Source organism: Pseudophryne corroboree, chromosome 11 (genome assembly GCF_028390025.1).
Source record: "Pseudophryne corroboree isolate aPseCor3 chromosome 11, aPseCor3.hap2, whole genome shotgun sequence".
Taxonomy (NCBI): Eukaryota; Metazoa; Chordata; class Amphibia; order Anura; family Myobatrachidae; genus Pseudophryne; species Pseudophryne corroboree.
The window spans coordinates 26899064-26923438 of NC_086454.1; the positions used below are offsets into that span (position 1 = coordinate 26899064).

Below are 24375 nucleotides of genomic sequence, written 5' to 3' on the forward strand. Positions count from 1 at the left end.
CAATTGCAGGACACTCTTTGGGCAGCATCCACCCTATAGAATACCCTCCCACGCACAATAATACCCCTTTCAGACAGAAAATGAAAATTACCAGGTGAAGCAGTTCCACCCGGTAATTTCATGAAACACGCGGGTCCTTTTTCTGTGTGAAAGGGTCGACCCGTGTTGTAATTCCCGGGACTTCAACCCTAGAATTCACCAGGGTCGGAGACACGGGAATTATGACACGGGATGACCCTTTCACACAGATAAAATAACCGTGCTGATCTGCAAATTACCGGGTCGAAATTTTCGACCCGGTAATTTGCATGTCGGTGTGAAAGGGGGGGGGGGAAGGTCAGGCAGGTCCCGGAAAAACGACCACACACTGAAATGCCAAATATTTGCCGGTACTTCCAGACTTTTCAGTCTTAAAGTGGTATTAGACGCTCCTCTAGTCTCCAAACATTCAAGCGTTCCCTGAAAACTCACTTCTCCAAGCAAGCCTATTAAATTCCTGAACCACCCACATAACCTTCAGAAGCACTCATATCTAATTACATCCTATCAGGACGGTCTTAGCATCTGGTCGAAGCACTATGATATAGATAGCGCCTATCCTTCTGTATCCTTCCAATTTCCCTATAGATTGTAAGCTTGCGAGCAGGGCCCTCCTACCTCTATCTCTGTCTGTTATTACCCAGTTTGTTCTATCACTGTTGTTTCCAATTGTAAAGCGCAACGGAATATGCTGCACTATATAAGAAATTGTAAATAAATAAATCTAGAAATACGTCAGTCACATTGAGCAAACCATTCTGAATGTCCATTTCCAGATACCAGTAGATGTAGGAAAAAATAAGAATTTACTCACCGGTAATTCTATTTCTCGTAGTCCGTAGTGGATGCTGGGTACTCCGTAAGGACCATGGGGAATAGACGGGCTCCGCAGGAGACTGGGCACTCTTAAAAGAAAGATTAGGTACTATATCTGGTGTGCACTGGCTCCTCCCTCTATGCCCCTCCTCCAGACCTCAGTTAGGGAAACTGTGCCCGGAAGAGCTGACATTACTAGGAAAGGATTTGGAATCCAGGGTAAGACTCATACCAGCCACACCAATCACACTGTACAACTTGTGATAACTATACCCAGTTAACAGTATGAACAACAGCTGAGCCTCATTCAACAGATGGCTCAGAACAATAACCCTATAGTTAAGCAATAACTATATACAAGTATTGCAGAAGTCCGCACTTGGGACGGGCTCCCAGCATCCACTACGGACTACGAGAAATAGAATTACCGGTGAGTAAATTCTTATTTTCTCTGACGTCCTAGTGGATGCTGGGTACTCCGTAAGGACCATGGGGATTATACCAAAGCTCCCAAACGGGCGGGAGAGTGCGGATGACTCTGCAGCACCGAATGAGCAAACTCAAGGTCCTCCTCAGCCAGGGTATCAAACTTGTAGAATTTTGCAAACGTGTTTGATCCCGACCAGGTAGCAGCTCGGCAAAGTTGTAAAGACGAGACCCCTCGGGCAGCCGCCCAAGAAGAGCCCACCTTCCTCGTGGAATGGGCTTTTACTGATTTAGGATGCGGCAGTCCAGCCGCAGAATGTGCAAGTTGAATCGTGCTACAGATCCAGCGAGCAATAGTCTGCTTAGAAGCAGGAGCACCCAGCTTGTTGGGTGCATGCAGGATAAACAGAGAGTCAGTTTTTCTGACTCTAGCGGTTCTGGAAACATAGATTTTCAGGGCCCGGACTACGTCCAGCAACTTGGAATCCTCCAAGTCCCGAGTAGCCGCAGGCACCACAATAGGTTGGTTCAAATGAAATGCTGATACCACCTTAGGGAGAAATTGGGGACGAGTCCTCAATTCTGCCCTGTCCATATGGAAGATCAGATAAGGGCTTTTACATGACAAAGCCGCCAATTCTGACACGCCTAGCCGAAGCCAAGGCCAAAAGCATGACCACTTTCCACGTGAGATACTTCAACTCCACGGTATGAAGTGGCTCAAACCAATGTGATTTTAGGAAATCCAACACTACGTTGAGATCTCAAGGTGCCACTGGAGGCACACAAGGGGGCTGAATATGCAGCACTCCCTTAACAAACGTCTGAACTTCAGGCAGTGAAGCCAGTTCTTTTTGAAAGAAAATAGACAGGGCCGAAATCTGGACTTTTATGGATCCCAATTTTAGGCCCATAGTCACTCCTGACTGTAGGAAGTGCAGAAATCGACTCAGCTGAAATTCTTCTGTTGGGGCCTTCATGGCCTCACACCAAGCAACATATTTTCGCCATATGCGGTGATAATGTTTTGCTGTCACATCCTTCCTAGTTTTTATCAGCGTAGGAATGACTTCAACCGGAATGCCCTTTTCCATCAGGATCCGGCGTTCAACCGCCATGCCGTCAAACGCAGCCGCGGTAAGTCTTGGAACAGACAGGGCCCCTGCTGTAGCAGGTCCTGTCTGAGCGGCAGAGGCCAAGGGTCCTCTGAGATCATTTCTTGTAGTTCCGGGTACCAAGTTCTTCTTGGCCAATCCGGAACGATGAGTATAGTTCTTACTCCTCTCTTTCTTATTATCCTCAGTACCTTTGGTATGAGAGGAAGAGGAGGGAACACAAACCGACTGGTACACCCACGGTGTCACTAGAGCGTCCACAGCTATCGCCTGAGGGTCCCTTGACCTGGCGCAATATCTTTTTAGCTTTTTGTTGAGGCGGGACGCCATCATGTCCACCTGTGGCCTTTCCCAACGATTTACAATCAGCTGGAAGACTTCTGGATGAAGTCCCCACTCTCCCGGGTGGAGGTCGTGCCTGCTGAGGAAGTCTGCTTCCCAATTGTCCACTCCCGGAATGAACACTGCTGACAGTGCTATCACGTGATTCTCCGCCCATCGGAGAATCCTTGTGGCTTCTGCCATTGCCATCCTGCTTCTTGTGCCGCCCTGTCGGTTTACATGGGCGACCGCCGTGATGTTGTCTGACTGAATCAGCACCGGCTGGTTTTGAAGCAGGGGTTTTGCTTGACTTAGGGCATTGTAAATGGCCCTTAGTTCCAGAATATTTATGTGTAGGGAAGTCTCCTGACTCGACCATTGTCCTTGGAAGTTTCTTCCCTGAGTAACTGCCCCCCAACCTCGGAGGCTTGCATCCGTGGTCACCAGGACCCAGTCCTGAATGCCGAATCTGCGGCCCTCGAGAAGATGAGCACTCTGCAGCCACCACAGCAGAGACACCCTGGCCCTCGGGGACAGGGTGATCAACTGATGCATCTGAAGATGCGATCCGGACCACTTGTCTAACAGATCCCACTGAAAGATCCTTGCATGGAACCTGCCGAAGGAAATTGCTTCGTAAGAAGCTACCATCTTTCCCAGGACTCGCGTGCAGTGATGCACCGACACCTAGTGTTCACTCTAAGCTTCTTTCGCAGGGCGCTGCGGCCTTCCCCTTTTCTGAGTGACAGAAAGCGCCCTGCCTGTTTATGCCCGCCCTGCCACCCTGTTAATCACCAAAGGACTGCCTTCTCCCCGCGCCAGCGCTGTCACTTCTCCCCGCGCCAGTGTGCTGTCATTTCTCCCCCCGCCGCACTGTTACTGCTCCCCCCGCCGCGCTGATAGCTCTCAGTTGAAGGTGGAGACAGGGTCAGCGTGCAGCGTGGAGGAGCAGCCAATCAGAGCCTGCGGTGTCTCCCGCCCGCCAGTCCTCCGGCATGGTTTGAAATTCCCCCTCACCGCGGCGCTGCACGGCCATTCCCCCTCACCACGGCGACCTGGGCTCCGCCGTCAGCATCAAGAGACTGGACCCGCTGCAACGGTGAGTGCTGCTCTGCATCTGCCCGTCCTCCCCTCCCTCCCAGTGCTCTCTCCCTGGTGCAGTGTGTCTCAGTGCTCTCTACCTGGTGCAGTGTGCCTCAGTGCTCTCTACCTGGTGCAGTGTGTATAACGTGCTCTCTACCTGGTGCAATGTTTCTCAGTGCTCTCTACCTGGTGCAGTGTTTCTCAGTGCTCTCTACCTGGTGCAATGTTTCTCAGTGCTCTCTACCTGGTGCAATGTGTATAACGTGCTCTCTACCTGGTGCAATGTTTCTCAGTGCTCTCTACCTGGTGCAATGCGTCTCAGTGCTCTCTACCTGGTGCAGTGTGTATAACGTGCTCTCTACCTGGTGCAATGTTTCTCAGTGCTCTCTACCTGGTGCAGTGTTTCTCAGTGCTCTCTACCTGGTGCAATGTTTCTCAGTGCTCTCTACCTGGTGCAATGTGTATAACGTGCTCTCTACCTGGTGCAATGTTTCTCAGTGCTCTCTACCTGGTGCAATGCGTCTCAGTGCTCTCTACCTGGTGCAATGTGTATAACGTGCTCTCTACCTGGTGCAATGTGCATAACGTGCTCTCTACCTGGTGCAATGTGCATAACGTGCTCTCTACCTGGTGCAATGTGCATAACGTGCTCTCTACCTGGTGCAATGTTTCTCGGTGCTCTCTACCTGGTGCAATGTTTCTCGGTGCTCTCTACCTGGTGCAATGTTTCTCGGTGCTCTCTACCTGGCGCAATGTTTCTCGGTGCTCTCTACCTGGCGCAATGTGTATAAAGTGCTCTGCCTGGCGCAAAGTGTAGAATGTGCTCTGCCTGGCGCAATATGTATAACGTGCTCTACCTGTCGCAGTGTGTATAGGAGGTTCTACCTGGTGCAGTGTGTATTAGCTGCACTATTGTGTGGTGTAATGTGAATTGCCACTATTATGTGGCCATGCCCCTTCCCCACGAAAAACAACGCCCCTAAATTTTGGCTGAGCGCCTTTGGCGCGCACTGCCCATTCTTTATCGCGTGGGAATGGGAGGACCAAGCATTATAGTATGTACCTAATTTTGCCCTTCTAACTGAAAAATGTGCCCTCCCGAACGAAAATGTGCCCTACCCGTGATCAGCACCCTGCCCTAAAAAATTCCTAGAGTGAACACTACAACACCTGTTTTGGTTTCAGGAGGTCACTGACCAGAGATGACAACTCCTTGGCCTTCTCCTCCGGGAGAAACACCTTCTTCTGTTCTGTGTCCAGAATCATACCCAAGAACAGCAGACGCGTCGTAGGAACCAGCTGCGACTTTGGGATATTCAGAATCCAGCCGTGTTGTTGTAGCACTTCCTGAGATAGTGCTACTCCGACCAACAACTGCTCCCTGGACCTCGCCTTTATAAAGGAGATCGTCCAAGTACGGGATAATCATAACTCCCTTCTTTCGAAGGAGTATCATCATTTCGGGCATTACCTTGGTAAATACCCTCGGTGCCGTGGACAGACCAAACGGCAACGTCTGGAATTGGTAATGGCAGTCCTGTACCACAAATCGAAGGTACTCCTGGTGAGGTGGGTAAATGGGGACATGTAGGTAAGCATCCTTGATGTCCAGTGATACCATAAAATCCCCCTCTTCCAGGCTTGCAATATCCGCCCTGAGCGATTCCATTTTGAACTTGAACTTCCTTATATAAGTGTTCAAGGATTTCAAATTTAGAATGGGTCTCACCGAACCGTCTGGTTTCGGTACCACAAACATTGTGGAATAGTAACCCCGTCCCTGTTGAAGGAGGGGAACTTTGATTATCACCTGCTGGAGGTACAGCTTGTGAATTGCCGCCAGTACTACCTCCCTGTCCTGAAGAGTAGCTGGCAAGGCTGATTTGAGGTAACGGCGAGGGGGAGACGTCTCGAACTCCAGCTTGTATCCCTGAGATACCACTTGTAGAACCCAGAGATCCACCTGTGAGCGAACCCACTGGTCGCTGAAGTTCCGGAGACGGGCCCCCACCGCACCTGGCTCCACCTGTGGAGCCCCAGCGTCATGCGGTGGACTTAGTGGAAGCAGGGGAGGATTTTTGTTCCTGGGAACTGGCTGACTGGTGCAGCTTTTTCCCTCTACCCCTGCCTCTGGGCAGAATGGACGCGCCTCTGACCCGCTTGCCTTTCTGGGACCGAAAGGACTGTACTTGATAATACGGTGCTTTCTTAGGCTGTGAGGGAACCTGAGGTAAAAAAGTCGACTTCCCAGCTGTTGCTGTGGACACGAGGTCCGAGAGACCGTCCCCAAACAATTCCTCACCCTTATAAGGCAAAACTTCCATGTGCCTTTTAGAATCAGCATCACCTGTCCACTGCAGAGTCCATAATACTCTCCTGGCAGAAATGGACATTGCATTAATTCTAGATGCCAGCCGGCAAATGTCCCCCTGTGCATCCCTCATATATAAGACTACGTCTTTAATATGCTCTATGGTTCGTAAAATAGTATCCCTGTCAAGGGAATCAATGTTATCCGACAGGGAATCAGACCATGCTGCTGCAGCACTACACATCCATGCTGAAGCAATAGCAGGTCTCAGTATAGTACCCGAGTGTGTATACACAGACTTCAGGATAGCCTCCTGCTTTCTATCTGCAGGCTCCTTTAAGGCGGCCGTATCCTGAGACGGCAGTGCCACCTTTTTTTTTTTTTTTTATAAGCGTGTGAGCGCCTTGTACACCCTAGGGGATGTCTCCCAGCGTAACCTATCCGTTGGCGGGAAAGGGTACGCCATTAGTAACCGCTTAGAAATCACTAATTTCTTATCTGGGGAACACCACGCTTCCTCACACAATTCATTTAATTCATCAGATGGGGGAAAAGTCACTGGCTGCTTTTTCTCCCCAAACATAATACCCTTTTTTGTGGTAACCGGGTTAATGTCAGAAATGTGCAACACATTTTTCATTGCCGTAATCATGCATCGGATGGCCCTTGTGGATTGTACATTTGTCTCATCCTCGTCGACACTGGAATCAGACTCCGTGTCGACATCTGTGTCTGCCATCTGAGGTAACGGGCGTTTTTGAGCCCCTGATGGCCTCTGAGACGCTTGGGCAGGCGCGGGCTGAGATGCCGGCTGTCCCAAAGCTGTTACGACATCGAACCTTTTATGCAAGGAGTTAACACTGTCGGTTAATACCTTCCACATATCCATCCACTCTGGTGTCGGCCCCGCAGGGGGCGACATCACACTTATCGGCTCCTGCTCCGCCTCCACGTAAGCGTCCTCATCAAACATGTCGACACAGCCGTACCGACACACCGCACACACACACACACACACAGGGAATGCTCTGACTGAGGACAGGACCCCACAAAGTCCTTTGGGGAGACAGAGAGAGAGTATGCCAGCACACACCAGAGCGCTATATAACAGAGGGATTTACACTAATACAAAGTGAATTTTTCCCCAATAGCTGCTTATTATCACAATTGCGCCTAAATTTATGTGCCCCCCCTCTCTTTTTTACCCTTTCCGTAGTATATACTGCAGGGGAGAGCCTGGGGAGCGTCCGGCCAGCGGAGCTGTGAAGAGAAAATGGCGCTGGCTGTGCTGAGGAAGATAGCCCCGCCCCTTCAGCGGCGGGCTTCTCCCGCTTTTTTAATAATATTTATGGCAGGGGATTAGGCACATATACAGTTTAGAACTGTATTATGTGCATTTTGCCAAGTAAGGTATACAAATTGCAGCCCAGGGCGCCCCCCCCAGCGCCCTGCACCCACCAGTGACCGGAGCGTGTGGTGTGCTGTGGGAGCAATGGCGTACAGCTGCAGTGCTGTGCGCTACCTTATTGAAGACCGGAGTCTTCAGCCGCCGATTTTCTCCTGGTACTCTTCAGTCTTCTGGCTCTGCAAGGGGGACGGCGGCGCGGCTCCGGGAACGGACGATCGAGGTCGGGCCCTGTGTTCGATCCCTCTGGAGCTAATGGTGTCCAGTAGCCTTAGAAGCACAAGCTAGCTGCAAGCAGGTAGGTTTGCTTCTCTCCCCTAAGACCCACGAAGCAGTGAGTCTGTTGCCAGCAGATCTCACTGAAAATAAAAAACCTAACAAATACTTTCTTTTCTAGTAAGCTCAGGAGAGCCCACTAGGTGCATCCAGCTCTGGCCGGGCACAGATTCTAACCGAGGTCTGGAGGAGGGGCATAGAGGGAGGAGCCAGTGCACACCAGATATAGTACCTAATCTTTCTTTTAAGAGTGCCCAGTCTCCTGCGGAGCCCGTCTATTCCCCATGGTCCTTACGGAGTACCCAGCATCCACTAGGACTTCAGAGAAATAAGATTTTACTTACCGGTAAATCTATTTCTCGTAGTCCGTAGAGGATGCTGGGGACTCCGTAAGGACCATGGGGAATAGACGGGCTCCGCAGGAGACTGGGCACTCTTAAAAGAAAGATTAGGTACTATATCTGGTGTGCACTGGCTCCTCCCTCTATGCCCCTCCTCCAGACCTCAGTTAGGGAAACTGTGCCCAGAGGAGATGGACAGTACAAGGAAGGATTTTTGTAAATCTAAGGGCGAGATCCATACCAGCCACACCAAGCACACCGTATAACTTGTGATAAACTTACCCAGTTAACAGTATGAACAACAACATAGCCACGGTACCACCGAAAACTATAACATAACCCTTATGTAAGCAATAACTATATACAAGTCTTGCAGAAGAAGTCCGCACTTGGGACGGGCGCCCAGCATCCTCTAAGGACTACGAGAAATAGATTTACCGGTAAGTAAAATCTTATTTTCTCTAACGTCCTAGAGGATGCTGGGGACTCCGTAAGGACCATGGGGATTATACCAAAGCTCCCAAACGGGCGGGAGAGTGCGGATGACTCTGCAGCACCGACTGAGCAAACAGGAGGTCCTCCTCAGCCAGGGTATCAAACTTATAGAACTTTGAAAAGGTGTTTGTCCCCGATCAAGTAGCTGCTCGGCACAACTGTAATGCCGAGACCCCTCGGGCAGCCGCCCAAGAAGAGCCCACTTTCCTAGTGGAGTGGGCCTTAACCGATTTCGGTAATGGCAATCCTGCCATAGAATGCGCCTGCTGAATTGTGTTACAGATCCAGCGAGCAATAGTCTGCTTTGAAGCAGGAGCGCCAACCTTGTTGGCCGCATACAGAACGAACAAAGCTTCAGTCTTCCGGATTCTAGCCGTTCTGGTCACATAAATCTTCAAAGCCCTGACTACATCCAGGGACTCGGAATCCTCCAAGTCCCGTGTAGCCACAGGCACGACAATAGGTTGGTTCACATGAAAAGAGGAGACCACTTTTGGCAGAAAGTGAGGGCGAGTCCTCAACTCTGCCCTATCCACGTGAAAAACCAAGTATGGGCTTTTATGTGATAAAGCCGCCAATTCGGAAACACGTCTTGCCGAAGCTAACGCCAACAACATGACCACTTTCCACGTGAGGTATTTCAACTTCACAGTTTTGAGTGGTTCAAACCAAGGTGACTTGAGGAACCGTAACACCACGTTAAGATCCCAAGGCGCCACCTGAGGCACAAAAGGAGGCTGAATATGCAGCACTCCCTTAACAAACGTCTGTACTTCAGGAATAGAGGCCAATTCTCTTTGAAAGAAAATGGATAAGGCCGAAATCTGGACCTTTATGGACCCTAATTTTAGGCCCAAGGTCACTCCTGTTTGAAGGAAGTGGAGTAGACGGCCCAAATGGAACTCCTTCGTAGGTGCGGCTCTGGCCTCACACCAAGAAACATATTTCGCCATATACGGTGATAATGTTTTAATGTCACGTCTTTCCTAGCCTTGATCAGGGTAGGAATGACCTCCTCCGGAATCCCTTTTTCCGCTAGGATCCGGCGTTCAACCGCCATGCCGTCAAATGCAGCCGCGGTAAGTCTTGGAACAGACAGGGCCCCTGCCGCAGCAGGTCCTGCCTTAGAGGAAGAGGCCACGGATCCCCTGCGAGCAACTCTTGCAGCTCCGGATACCAAGTCCTTCGTGGCCAATCTGGAACAACGAGTATTGTTCTGACCCTGCTTCTTCGTATTATTCTCAACACCTTGGGTATGAGAGGAAGAGGAGGAAACACATAGACCGATCTAAACACCCAAGGTGTCACCAGAGCATCTACCGCTACTGCCTGAGGGTCCCTTGACCTGGCGCAATACCGCTTTAGCTTTTTGTTGAGACAGGATGCCATCATGTCGATTTGAGGCAGTCCCGAACGATCCGTGATCTGTGCGAAGACTTCTTGATGAAGTCCCCACTCTCCCGGATGCAGATCGTGCCTGCTGAGGAAGTCCGCCTCCCAGTTGTCCACCCCCGGGATGAACACAGCTGACAGCGCGCTTACATGGCCTTCCGCCCAGCGTAGAATCCTGGTCGCTTCTGCCATGGCCATTCTGCTCCTTGTTCCGCCTTGGCGGTTTATATAAGCCACTGCCGTGACATTGTTGACTGAATCAGAACCGGTTTTCTCCGAAGCAATTCCTCCGCTTGACGCAGGGCGTTGTATATGGCCCTCAACTCCAGGACGTTGATGTGGAGACAAGACTCTAGGCTTGACCAGAGACCTTGCAAATTTCTTCCCAGTGTCACTGCTCCCCAGCCTCGGAGGCTTGCGTCCGTGGTCACCAGGACCCAGTCCTGAATGCCGAACCTGCGACCTTCTAGTAGGTGAGCACTGTTCAGCCACCACAGGAGAGATACCCTGGTCCTGGGAGACAGTGTGATCTTTTGATGCATTTGTAGATGGGACCCGGACCACTTGTCCAAAAGGTCCCATTGAAAGGTCCTCGCATGGAACCTGCCGAAAGGGATGGCCTCGTAGGAAGCCACCATCTTCCCCAGGACCCGCGTGCAATGATGCACTGAAACCTTTTTTGGTTTTAATTGGTTCCTGACCATGGCTATGAGTTCCTGAACCTTTTCGATCGGAAGAAAAACCTTTTTCTGGTCTGTTTCTAGAATCAGCCCCAAAATGGTCAGACACGTTGTAGGGACTAGCTGGGACTTCGGTATATTGAGAATCCAGCCGTGTAACTGCAACGTCTTCATGGACAGAGACACGCTGTCCAGCAACCTCTCCCGAGATCTCGCCTTTATGAGGAGATCGTCCAAGTATGGGATAATTGTGACCCCCTGTCTGCGCAGGAGCACCATCATTTCCGCCATTAACTTGGTGAAAATTCTCGGGGCCGTGGAAAGCCCAAACGGCAACGTCTGAAATTGGTAGTGACAGTCCTGCACTGCAAATCTCAGGAACGCCTGATGCGGGGGGGAATATCGGAACATGAAGGTAAGCATCCTTTATGTCCAGGGACACCATCCAATCCCCCCCCTCCAGGCTGGCGATGACTGCCCTGAGTGATTCCAGTTTGAACTTGAACCTCTTCAAGTACAGGTTCAGAGATTTCAGGTTTAAAATGGGTCTGACCGAACTGTCCGGTTTCGGGACCACAAACAGGGTTGAGTAATATCCCTCTCCTTGCTGGAGATGAGGAATTGTGACAATCACCTGTTGAGTATAGAATTTTTGGATTGCTGTCAACACTAGCTCCCTCTCTGACGGGGAAGCCGGCAGAGCCTATTTGAAAAATCGGCGAGGAGACAAGCCTTCGAATTCCAGCCTGTATCTCTGGGAAACAATCTCTAATGCCCAGGGATCCACCTGCGAGTGAACCCAGACGTGGCTGAAAAATCGAAGACGAGCCCCCACCAGATCTGCCTCCCCCCGGAAAGCCCCAGCGTCATGCGGTGGACTTTGCCGACGCGGGGGAGGACTTCTGCTCTTGGGAAATAGCTGTGTGCAGCTTTTTCCCCCTGCCTTTCCCTCTGGCAACAAAGGATGATCCACGTACCTTCTTGTTTTTATTGGAACGAAAGGACTGCATTTGATAATGAGGTGCCTTTTTTGTATGTTGCGGGGGGACATAAGGTAAGAAATTAGACTTACCAGCCGTAGCTGTAGAGACAAGATCCGAGAGGCCGTCTCCAAACAACTCCACCCCCTTGTAAGGCAAGGACTCCATATGTCGCTTTGAATCAGCATCTCCCGTCCACTGTCGGGTCCACAAGAGCCGCCTAGTAGAAATAGACATAGCATTTATTCTGGAGCTTAATAAACAAATGTCTCTCTGTGCATCTCTCATATACAAGGCAGCATCTCTGATATGCTCTATGGTCATTTGAATGGCGTCCCTATCTAAGGTGTCAATTTCCGTAGATAAGGAATCTGCCCATGCTACAACCGCACTACAAACCCAGGCCGACGCCATAGCCGGTCGAGCAATAGTACCGGACCGATTGTAAATGTGCTTTAAGGTAATTTCCTGCCTGCGATCAGCAGGTTCCTTGAGGGAAGCCGTATCCTGAGAAGGCAGTGCCACCTTTTTGGACAAACGTGTCAGCGCCTTGTCAACTTTTGGCGAAGATTCCCAGCGTATCATATCAGTTTGTGGAAAAGTATACGCCATAAGAATCCTTTTGGGAACTTGTGGTCTCCTATCCGGAGATTCCCAAGCCTTTTCGCACAAGTCACTTAATTCAAATGAGGATGGGAAAGTGACCTCAGGCTTTTTCCCTTTATACACGTGTACCCTCGTGTCAGGGACATGGGGTTCCTCAGTAATATGCAAAACCTCTTTAATGGCCATAATCATGTACCGTATACCCTTAGCCACCTTTGGCTGTAATTTTGCATCTTCATAGTCGACACACGAGTCAGTATCTGTGTCATCGATCTGGGATATGGTGCGCTTCTGAGACCCCGAAGGACCTGGCGCCCCAGGGACAGGCATGGACTGGGTACCTGACTGATCCCTAGCTTCTGCCTTGTCTAACCTTTTATGCAATAGATTGACATTGGCATTCAAGACATTCAGCATATCCACCCATTCCGGTGTGTCGGCGTTGCCGACGGCGACCTGACATTCAAGCACTCCTCCTCCACATTAAGCGAGCCTTCCTCGTCAAACATGTCGACACACGCGTACCGACACACTTCACACACACACACGGAACCCCTTTTCTGAAGACAGTATCCCTGTCCAGGCCCTTTGGAGAGACAGAGAGAGAGAGAGTATGCCAGCACACACCCCAGCGCAATAACCCTGGAGACCAACACAAATTGTTTTTCCCCAGCAGCGCTGTATAATATGTAAACCGCCAATTATGTGCCCCCCCCCCTCTCTTTTAAGCACCCTTTCACCGTGTGTAAGCAGGGGAGAGTCCGGGGAGCTTCCTCTCAGCAGTGCTGTGGAGAGAAAATGGCGCTGGTGAGTGCTGAGGGAGAAGCCCCGCCCCCTCGGCGGCAGGCTTCTGTCACGCTCAAACTTAGTGAAATATGGCGGGGGCTCTTTTATATACATGTACAGAGCCCACCTGTACATGTATATAGTCTTTATGCCATGCAGAGGTTTATATTGCCGCCCAGGGCGCCCCCCCCCCCTGCACCCTTACAGTGCTCGGAGTATGTGAGGTGTATGGGAGCAATGGCGCACAGCTGCAGTGCTGTGCGTTACCTCAGTGAAGCTGAAGGCTTCTGCCGCCTGACGACTTCTGTCTTCTGTACTTCTAGCTCTGTGAGGAGAACGGCGGCGCGGCTCCGGGGGTGGACGCCCAGTAAGAACCTGCGTTCACCCCCTCTGGAGCTAATGGTGTCCAGTAGCCGAGGAAGCAGAGCCTATCTTTGACAAGAAGGTCTGCTCCTCCCTCCTCAGTCCCATGATGCAGGGAGCCTGTTGCCAGCAGTGCTCCCTATGAAAAAGTAAAATGTAGAAAGAAAAAATCCAAACAAAAATGCTTCTAGGCAGAGAACTCTGGAGAGCTCTCTGCAGTGCACCCATCTTACTCTGGGCACAGTGTAAAACTGAGGTCTGGCGGAGGGGCATAGAGGGAGGAGCCAGTGCACACCCAGAGTCCAAAGCTTTCTTAAAGTGCCCTATCTCCTGCGAAGCCCGTCTATTCCCCATGGTCCTTACGGAGTCCCCAGCATCCTCTAGGATGCTAGAGAAATGTGGAGTAGCGGTCAATACAACTATCAACAATACAGTTATTAATGAAAAAAATAAGAATTTACTTACCGATAATTCTATTTCTCGTAGTCCGTAGTGGATGCTGGGGACTCCGTCAGGACCATGGGGATTAGCGGCTCCGCAGGAGACAGGGCACAAAAGTAAAAGCTTTAGGATCAGGTGGTGTGCACTGGCTCCTCCCCCCATGACCCTCCTCCAAGCCTCAGTTAGGATACTGTGCCCGGACGAGCGTACACAATAAGGACGGATTTTGAATCCCGGGTAAGACTCATACCAGCCACACCAATCACACTGTACAACCTGTGATCTGAACCCAGTTAACAGCATGATAACAGCGGAGCCTCTGAAAAGATGGCTCACAACAACAATAACCCGATTTTTGAACAATAACTATGTACAAGTATTGCAGACAATCCGCACTTGGGATGGGCGCCCAGCATCCACTACGGACTACGAGAAATAGAATTATCGGTAAGTAAATTCTTATTTTCTCTGACGTCCTAAGTGGATGCTGGGGACTCCGTCAGGACCATGGGGATTATACCAAAGCTCCCAAACGGGCGGGAGAGTGCGGATGACTCTGCAGCACCGAGTGAGAGAACTCCAGGTCCTCCTCAGCCAGGGTGTGCCCCTGACCAAGTAGCAGCTCGGCAAAGTTGTAAAGCCGAGACCCCTCGGGCAGCCGCCCAAGATGAGCCCACCTTCCTTGTGGAATGGGCATTTACATATTTTGGCTGTGGCAGGCCTGCCACAGAATGTGCAAGCTGAATTGTACTACACATCCAACTAGCAATCGTCTGCTTAGAAGCAAGAGCACCCAGTTTGTTGGGTGCATACAGGATAACAGCAAGTCAGTTCTCCTGACTCCAGCCGTCCTGGAAACCTATATTTTCAGGGCCCTGACAACATCTAGCAACTTGGAGTCCTCCAAGTCCCTAGTAGCCGCAGGTACCACAATAAGCTGGTTCAGGTGAAACGCTGACACCACCTTAGGGAGAAACTGGGGACGAGTCCGCAGCTCTGCCCTGTCCGAATGGACAATCAGATATGGGCTTTTGTGAGACAAAGCCGCCAATTCTGACACTCGCCTGGCCGAGGCCAGGGCCAACATCATGGTCACTTTCCATGTGAGATATTTCAAATCCACAGATTTGAGCGGTTTAAACCAATGTGATTTGAGGAATCCCAGAACTACGTTGAGATCCCACAGTGCCACTGGAGGCACAAAAGGGGGTTGTATATGCAGTACTCCCTTGACAAACTTCTGGACTTCAGGAACTGAAGCCAATTCTTTCTGGAAGAAAATCGACAGGGCCGAAATTTGAACCTTAATGGACCCCAATTTGAGGCCCATAGACACTCCTGTTTGCAGGAAATGCAGGAATCGACCGAGTTGAAATTTCTTCGTGGGGCCTTCCTGACCTCCCACCACGCAACAAATTTTCGCCACCTGTGGTGATAATGTTGTGCGGTCACCTCCTTTCTGGCTTTGACCAGGGTAGGAATGACCTCTTCCGGAATGCCTTTTTCCCTTAGGATCCGGCGTTCAACCGCCATGCCGTCAAACGCAGCCGCGGTAAGTCTTGGAACAGACATGGTACTTGCTGAAGCAAGTCCCTTCTTAGCGGCAGAGGCCATGAGTCCTCTGTGAGCATCTCTTGAAGTTCCGGGTACCAAGTCCTTCTTGGCCAATCCGGAGCCACGAGTATAGTTCTTACTCCTCTACGTCTTATAATTCTCAGTACCTTAGGTATGAGAAGCAGAGGAGGGAACACATACACCGACTGGTACACCCACGGTGTTACCAGAACGTCCACAGCTATTGCCTGAGGGTCTCTTGACCTGGCGCAATACCTGTCCAGTTTTTTGTTCAGGCGGGACGCCATCATGTCCACCTTTGGTCTTTCCCAACGGTTCACAATCATGTGGAAGACTTCCCGATGAAGTCCCCACTCTCCCGGGTGGGGGTCGTGCTGAGGAAGTTTGCTTCCCAGTTTTCCACTCCCGGAATGAACACTGCTGACAGTGCTAACACATGATTTTCCGCCCAGCGAAGAATCCTTGCAGTTTCTGCCATTGCCCTCCTGCTTCTTGTGCCGCCCAGTCTGTTTACGTGGGCGACTGCCGTGATGTTGTCCCACTGGATCGATACCGGCTGACCTTGAAGCAGAGGTCTTGCTAAGCTTAGAGCATTGTAATTGCTCTTAGCTCCAGTATATTTATGTGGAGAGAAGTCTCCAGACTTGATCACACTCCCTGGAAATTTTTTCCTTGTGTGACTGCTCCCCAGCCTTTCAGGCTGGCATCCGTGGTCACCAGGACCCAGTCCTGAATGCCGAATCTGTGGCCCTTTAGTAGATGAGCACTCTGCAGCCACCACAGAAGAGACACCCTTGTCCTTGGAGACAGGGTTATCCGCTGATGCATCTGAAGATGCGATCCGGACCATTTTTCCAGCAGATCCCACTGAAAAGTTCTTGCGTGAAATCTGCCGAATGGAATCGCTTCGTAAGAAGCCACCATTTTTCCCAGGACCCTTGTGCAATGATGCACTGACACTTTTCCTGGTTTTAGGAGGTTCCTGACTAGCTCGGATAACTCCCTGGCTTTCTCCTCCGGGAGAAACACCCTTTTCTGGACTGTGTCCAGAATCATCCCTAGGAACAGCAGACGTGTCGTCGGAAACAGCTGCAATTTTGGAATATTTAGAATCCACCCGTGCTGTCGTAGAACTACTTGAGATAGTGCTACTCCGACCTCCAACTGTTCTCTGGACCTTGCCCTTATCAGGAGATCGTCCAAGTAAGGGATAATTAAGACGCCTTTTCTTTGAAGAAGAATCATCATTTCGGCCATTACCTTGGTAAAGACCCGGGGTGCCGTGGACAATCCAAACGGCAGCGTCTGAAACTGATAGTGACAGTTCTGTACCACGAACCTGAGGTACCCTTGGTGAGAAGGGCAAATTGGGACATGGAGGTAAGTATCCCTGATGTCCCGGGACACCCTATAGTCCCCTTCTTCCTGGTTCGCTATCACTGCTCTGAGTGACTCCATCTTGATTTGAACCTTTGTAAGTGTTCAAATATTTCAGATTTAGAATAGGTCTCACCGAGCCTTCTGGCTTCAGTACCACAACATAGTGTGGAATAATACCCCTTTCCTTGTTGTAGGAGGGGTACTTTGATTATCACCTGCTGGGAATACAGCTTGTGAATTGTTTCCAATACTGCCTCCCTGTCGGAGGGAGACGTTGGTAAAGCAGACTTCAGGAACCTGCGAGGGGGAAACGTCTCGACTTTCCAATCTGTACCCCTGGGATCCTACTTGTAGGATCCAGGGGTCCTGTACGGCCCCAGCGTCATGCTGAGAAACTTGGTAGAAGCGGTGGAGGCTTCTGTTCCTGGGAATGGGCTGCCTGCTGCAGTATTCTTCCCTTTCCTCTATCCCTGGGCAGATATGACTCTTATGGGGACGAAAGGACTGAGGCTGAAAAGACGATGTCTTTTTCTGCAGAGATGTGACTTAGGGTAAAAACGGTGGATTTTCCAGCAGTTGCCGTGGCCACCAGGTCCGATGGACCGACCCCAAATAACTCCTCCCCTTTATACGGCAATACTTCTTTGTGCCGTTTGGAATCTGCATCACCTGACCACTGTCGTGTCCATAAACATCTTCTGGCAGATATGGACATCGCACTTACTCTTGATGCCAGAGTGCAAATATCCCTCTGTGCATCTCGTATATATAGAAATGCATCCTTTAAATGCTCTATAGTCAATAAAATACTGTCCCTGTCAAGGGTATCAATATTTTTAGTCAGGGAATCCGACCAAGCCACCCCAGCTCTGCACATCCAGGCTGAGGCGATCGCTGGTCGCAGTATAACACCAGTATGTGTGTATATACTTCTTAGGATATTTTCCAGCCTCCTATCAGTTGGCTCCTTGAGGACGGCCCTATCTGGAGACGGTACCGCCACTTGTTTTGATAAGCGTGTGAGCGCCTTATCCACCCTAAGGGGTGTTTCCCAACGCGCCCTAACTTCTGGCGGGAAAGGGTATACCGCCAATAATTTTCTATCGGGGGAAACCCACGCATCATCACACACTTCATTTAATTTATCTGATTCAGGAAAAACTACAGGTAGTTTTTTCACACCCCACATAATACCCTTTTTTGTGGTACTTGTAGTATCAGAAATATGTAACACCTCCTTCATTGCCCTTAACAAGTAACGTGTGGCCCTAAAGGAAAATACGTTTGTTTCTTCACCGTCGACACTGAAATCAGTGTCCGTGTCTGTGTCTGTGTCGACCGACTGAGGTAAATGGGCGTTTTAAAGCCCCTGACGGTGTTTGAGACGCCTGGACAGGTACTATTTTGTTTGCCGGCCGTCTCTGTTGACATTATCACGTAATTCCTTGAATAAGCCATCCATTCCGGTGTCGACTCCCTAGAGAGTGACATCACCATTACAGGCAATTGCTCCGCCTCCTCACCAACATCGTCCTCATACATGTCGACACACACGTACCGACACACAGCACACACACAGGGAATGCTCTGATAGAGGACAGGACCCCACTAGCCCTTTGGGGAGACAGAGGGAGAGTTTGCCAGCACACACCAAAAACGCTATAATTATACAGGGACAACCTTTATATAAGTGTTTTTCCCTTATAGCATTTTAATATATATAGTCATATCGCCAAATAAGTGCCCCCCCTCTCTGTTTTAACCCTGTTTCTGTAGTGCAGTGCAGGGGAGAGCCTGGGAGCCTTCCCACCAGCATTTCTGTGAGGGAAAATGGCGCTGTGTGCTGAGGAGAATAGGCCCCGCCCCCTTTTCGGCGGGCTTCTTCTCCCGTTTTTCTGAGACCTGGCAGGGGTTAAATACATCCATATAGCCCCCAGGGGCTATATGTGATGTATTTTTAGCCAGAATAAGGTACTATCATTGCTGCCCAGGGCGCCCCCCCCAGCGCCCTGCACCCTCAGTGACCGCTGCTATGAAGTGTGCTGACAACAATGGCGCACAGCTGCAGTGCTGTGCGCTACCTTATGAAGACTGAAAAGTCTTCTGCCGCCGGTTTCTGGACCTCTTCACTTTTCGGCATCTGCAAGGGGGTCGGCGGCGCGGCTCCGGGACGAACCCCAGGGTGAGACCTGTGTTCCGACTCCCTCTGGAGCTAATGGTGTCCAGTAGCCTAAGAAGCCAATCCATCCTGCACGCAGGTGAGTTCACTTCTCTCCCCTAAGTCCCTCGATGCAGTGAGCCTGTTGCCAGCAGGACTCACTGAAAATAAAAAACCTAACAAAACTTTTACTCTAAGCAGCTCTTTAGGAGAGCCACCTAGATTGCACCCTTCTCGGCCGGGCACAAAAATCTAACTGAGGCTTGGAGGAGGGTCATGGGGGGAGGAGCCAGTGCACACCACCTGATCCTAAAGCTTTTACTTTTGTGCCCCGTCTCCTGCGGAGCCGCTAATCCCCATGGTCCTGACGGAGTCCCCAGCATCCACTTAGGACGTCAGAGAAATAAATGGGAAATTCAATTCCTGATCAACACTGCGACTGGCCTGAAACGCCGCTCACTGGCTGGCTGCCGACACAGGACTGGCTGTCGACGCAAAGCTGGTGTCCAATCTGAATATACCTCAACTCTACCCAATGTTTACATTATAAAAACTGTAAATCTCAGAAAATAAGCTGGATTTATATTTCAGCAGTCGGATGGTTTATTTATTGTTTGCGGTTAATAAAGAGGGCCAGTCTACGTATCTTATATTCCTGAGGTTCACTAGCCCCTGGAGACATGAGGCACATTATACCTCACTGATGTCACTTATTCATGACGAGCTGAAGAGTATTGGGTCAGCCCACTAAAAGGCTGACAGGCCTTTAACAGAGGTGCCACTTCCATTTTCCCCAACATTGCACTTACTGTGTGGCTTTCACAATGTCCCAGCTGCTGTAATCCTCCACTACCTGCTGGCCTGGTGCCGCCTTGTCTTCCGCATGGTGGTGGCTGTGCTGGTGACTGTGCCCATGGGACAATTTGCACTGTAAAGAAAAATATAACATGTACAGGGACAGAATAAACATGTCTCAGCACACAGTGACGTGGCCGTTTAATATGAGCACGTAGTGGCCAAATCTGCAGGCACTAGGACACGAGGTCGGCCGACCAGTCAGCCATACAACCCAACTGCAGTCTCACCTGAGGCACAGGACCTAGGGGTCCCAAATTCCCACCAATCGGATCAGCTGCTGAAAATATACTGTATTGCATGAACTCCCCGGCAAGTTACCTTTACATTATACAATAATACATGGTAAATTAGGACCAACAATATACCGTAGTAACCGCCACTCGCTTTCATTAGTGTAAACCCGAACTATACTTAATGGCCAATTGGTTGCCGTGGGTGATAGCTTGTTAATAAATAAGCTCTACAAAAGGTTTATAGTCTGTATCACTCGTTTGCATTCTGAATTGAAGTAGATGGACGGAATTTTATTTGGACCCACCTGATATCTATGAGATTGCCATTTATGGGTCTACAGTTCATTCACTGCCCGAGTACCCAGATTCTACAGCCAGACCCCAGTAACGGGAATCACGACCACATGACACCTACGAGAGCCCAATAATGTGACCACAGGTGCTGACGTACACACACATGGTTTATGTGGAAGATAGTTTAGACTGTAAAGTCCAACAGGTACAGTGCTGTGTAATATGATGATGCCACATACATACCCATCTGTGTCTAATAAATCACCAAATACAATGAAATTGTGGTTTCATCACTTACTGGTGGGCTAATTCTAAGGCGATACGGTCTGGGGATCACTGACAGGGCAACTGGTGATAAAGTATATTGAGAGGGACACTTAACTGGAAAGAACAGGGGGACATAGGGGGGAGAGGCGGCACTTACCTGGAGAGAACAGGGGGATATAGAGGGGAGAGGGGACACTTACCGGGAGAGAACGGGGGGACATAGAGGGGACACTTACCGGGAGAGAACGGGGGGACATAGAGGGGAGAGGGGACACTTACCGGGAGAGAACGGGGGACATAGAGAGGAAATGGGGCACTAACCGGGAGAGAACGGGGGAACATAGAGAGGAAATGGGGCACTAACCGGGAGAGAACGGGGGACATAGAGAGGAAATGGGGCACTAACCGGGAGAGAACGGGGGACATAGAGAGGAAATGGGGCACTAACCGGGAGAGAACAGGGGGACACAGAGGGGAGAGAGGATACTTACGGGGAGAGAACAGGAGGACATAGAGAGGAAATGGGACACTTACCGGGAGAGAACAGGGGGACATAGAGGGAAAATGGGACACTTACCGGGAGAGAACAGGGGGACGTAGAGGGAAGAGGGGACACTTACCGGGAGAAAACAGGGGGACATAGAGGGGAAATGGGACACTAACCAAGAGAGAATAGGGGGACATAGAGGGGAGAGGGGACACTTACCGGGAGAGAACGGGGGGACACAGAGGGGAGAGAGGATACTTACGGTGAGAGAACATGGGGACAGAGAGGAAATGGGACACTAACCGAGAGAGAACAGGGGGACATAGAGGGAAAATGGGACACTAACCAAGAGAGAATAGGGGGACATAGAGGGGAAATGGGACACTTACCGGGAGACAACAGGGGGACATAGAGGGGAGAGGGGACACATACCGGGAGAGAACGGGGGGACATAGAGGGGAGAGGGGACACTTACCGGGAGAGAACGGGGGGACATAGAGGGGAGAGGGGACACTTACCGGGAGAGAACGGGGGGACATAGAGGGAAAATGGGACACTAACCAGGAGAGAACAGGGGGACATAGAGAGGAAATGGGACACTAACCGGGAGAGAACAGGGGGACACAGAGGGGAGAGAGGATACTTACGGGGAGAGAACAGGAGGACAGAGAGGAAATGGGACACTTACCGGGAGAGAACAGGGGGACATAGAGGGAAAATGGGACACTTACCGGGAGAGAACAGGGGGCGTAGAGGGAAGAGGGGACACTTACCGGGAGAAAACAGGGGGACATAGAGGGGAAATGGGACACTAACCGAGAGAGAACAGGGGGACATAGAGGGAAAATGGGACACTAACCAAGAGAGAATAGGGGGACATAGAGGGGAAATGGGACACTTACCGGGAGACAACAGGGGGACATAGAGGGAGAGGGGACACTTACCGGGAGAGAACGGGGGGACATAGAGGGGACACATACCGGGAGAGAACGGGGGGACAGAGGAGAGAGGGGACACTTACCGGGAGAGAACGGGGGGACAGAGGGGAGAGGGGACACTTACCGGGAGAGAACGGGGGGACATAGAGAGGAAATGGGACACTAACCGGGAGAGAACAGGGGGACATAGAGAGGAAATGGGACACTAACCGGGAGAGAACAGGGGGACACAGAGGGGAGAGAGGATACTTACGGGGAGAGAACAGGAGGACATAGAGAGGAAATGGGACACTTACCGGGAGAGAACAGGGGGACGTAGAGGGAAGAGGGGACACTTACCGGGAGAGAACAGGGGGACACAGAGGGGAAATGGGACACTAACCGAGAGAGAACAGGGGGACATAGAGGGAAAATGGGACACTAACCGAGAGAGAACAGGGGGACATAGAGGGAAAATGGGACACTAACCAAGAGAGAATAGGGGGACAGAGGGGAAATGGGACACTTACCGGGAGACAACAGGGGGATATAAAGGGGAGAGAGGATATTTACGGGGAGAAAACAGGGGGACATAGAGGGGAGAGGGGACACTTACCGGGAGAGAACGAGGGGGACATAGAGGGGAAATGGGACACTTACCGGGGGGCTCCGGGTGACATACATGGTAGAGGAGAAACTTACTGGGGTGATATATTAGGGGGAGGAAGGGGACACTTAAAGGAGGGGGCTCGGTATGATAGAGGGGGCTATGGGAGCACTTACTGGGGACTTAAGGTGATAATTCGGGGAAGGAAAGGGACACTTGCAGGAGGGGGAGGACAGTATGATAGACGGGGCTACGAGAGCACCTACTGGGGGCTTAGGGTAATATATTGGGGGATGGAAGGGACACTTGCAGGAGGGGGGACGGTTTGATAAGGGGGGGGGGGGGGCTCTTACCAGGAAACCCAGGGTGATATTTTGGGGGAGGGAATAGATACTTGCAGGAGGGGGGCTCGGTATGACAGAGGGGGTATGGGAGCACTTACTGGGAGCTTAGGGTAATATATTGGGGGGACACGGACTGTTTGCTAAGGGGGGTATGGGAGCACTTACTGGGGGCTTAGGATATATATATTGGGGGAGGAAAGGGACACTTGCAGGAGGGGGGCTCGGTATGATAGAGGGGGCCATGGGAGCACTTACTGGAGGCTTAGGGTATATATATTGGGGGGGGGGAGGAACACTTGCAGGAGGGGGGGCTCTGTATGATAGAGGGGGTATGGGAGCACTTACTGGGGGCTTAGGGTAATATATTTGGGGGAGAAAGGGGACACTTGCAGGAGGGGGGCTCGGTATGATAGAGGGGGGTATGGGAGCACTTACTGGGGGCTTAGGGTATATATATTGGGGGGAGGAAAGGGACAATTGCAGGAGGGGGGGCTCTGTATGATAGAGGGGGTTTGGGAGCACTTACTGGGGGCTTAGGGTAATATATTGGGGGGAGGAAAGGGACACTTGCAGGAGGGGGGCTCGGTATGATAGAGGGGGCCATGGGAGCACTTACTGGGGGCTTAGGGTATATATATTGGGGGGGGGGGGAGGAACACTTGCAGGAGGGGGGCTCGGTATGATAGAGGGGGCCATGGGAGCACTTACTGGGGGCTTAGGGTATATATATATTGTGGGGGGGGGGAACACTTGCAGGAGGGGGGCTCTGTATGATTAGAGGGGGGTATGGGAGCACTTACTGGGGGCTTAGGGTATATATATTGGGGGGGGGGAGGAACACTTGCAGGAGGGGGGCTCTGTATGATAGAGGGGGTATGGGAGCATTTACTGGGGGCAAAGGGTATATATATTTGGGGGAGAAAGGGGACACTTGCAGGAGGGGGGCTCGGTATGATAGAGGGGGGTATGGGAGCACTTACTAGGGACTTAGGTTAATATATTGGGGGATGGAAGAGACACTTGCAGGAGGGGGGACGGTTTGATAAGGGGGGGGGAGCAGTTACCAGGAAACCCAAGGTGATATGTTGGGGGAGGGGATAGATACTTGCAGGAAGGGGGCTCGGTGTGATATGGGGGGAGCACTTACCGGGGTGACATACATGGGTGAGGAGACACTTACTGGGCTGCTATATTGGAGGGAGGGAGGGAGGGGACACTTGCAAGAGGAGGGCTCGGTGTAATAAGGGGGGAGCACTTACCGGGGAGCTCATGATGTCTTCTGACCCAGCCGCTCCCCTCTGTCACCACACGCAGCCACTTCCTGGTTACGGGACACTCCTCCATTGTGATTGGTGGAGCGCGACTAAACTCCACCCCTC

The 24375-nt window shown here is 51.1% G+C and overlaps 1 protein-coding gene across 3 annotated transcripts in view; it reads right to left on the bottom strand.

Moving 5' to 3' along the window:
• The window catches only part of ZDHHC13 (zinc finger DHHC-type palmitoyltransferase 13), a 102002-nt gene extending 77638 nt beyond the window's left edge, over window positions 1-24364 (bottom strand). Inside the window, exons 1-2 of one of the 3 annotated variants that reach the window (XM_063946395.1) lie at window positions 24256-24364; window positions 19799-19917 (exon numbers count right to left, since the gene is read on the bottom strand). In XM_063946395.1, coding sequence (XP_063802465.1) covers window positions 19799-19917; window positions 24256-24267 — 131 coding nt within the window. In that variant the 5' untranslated portion in view covers window positions 24268-24364. Of the gene's footprint in view, window positions 1-19798; window positions 19918-20074; window positions 20162-24143; window positions 24199-24255 lie in introns of those variants that run through there. The other 2 variants (XM_063946394.1, XM_063946393.1) reach the window with 2 other exon arrangements.
• Window positions 24365-24375: the final 11 nt, after the last annotated feature.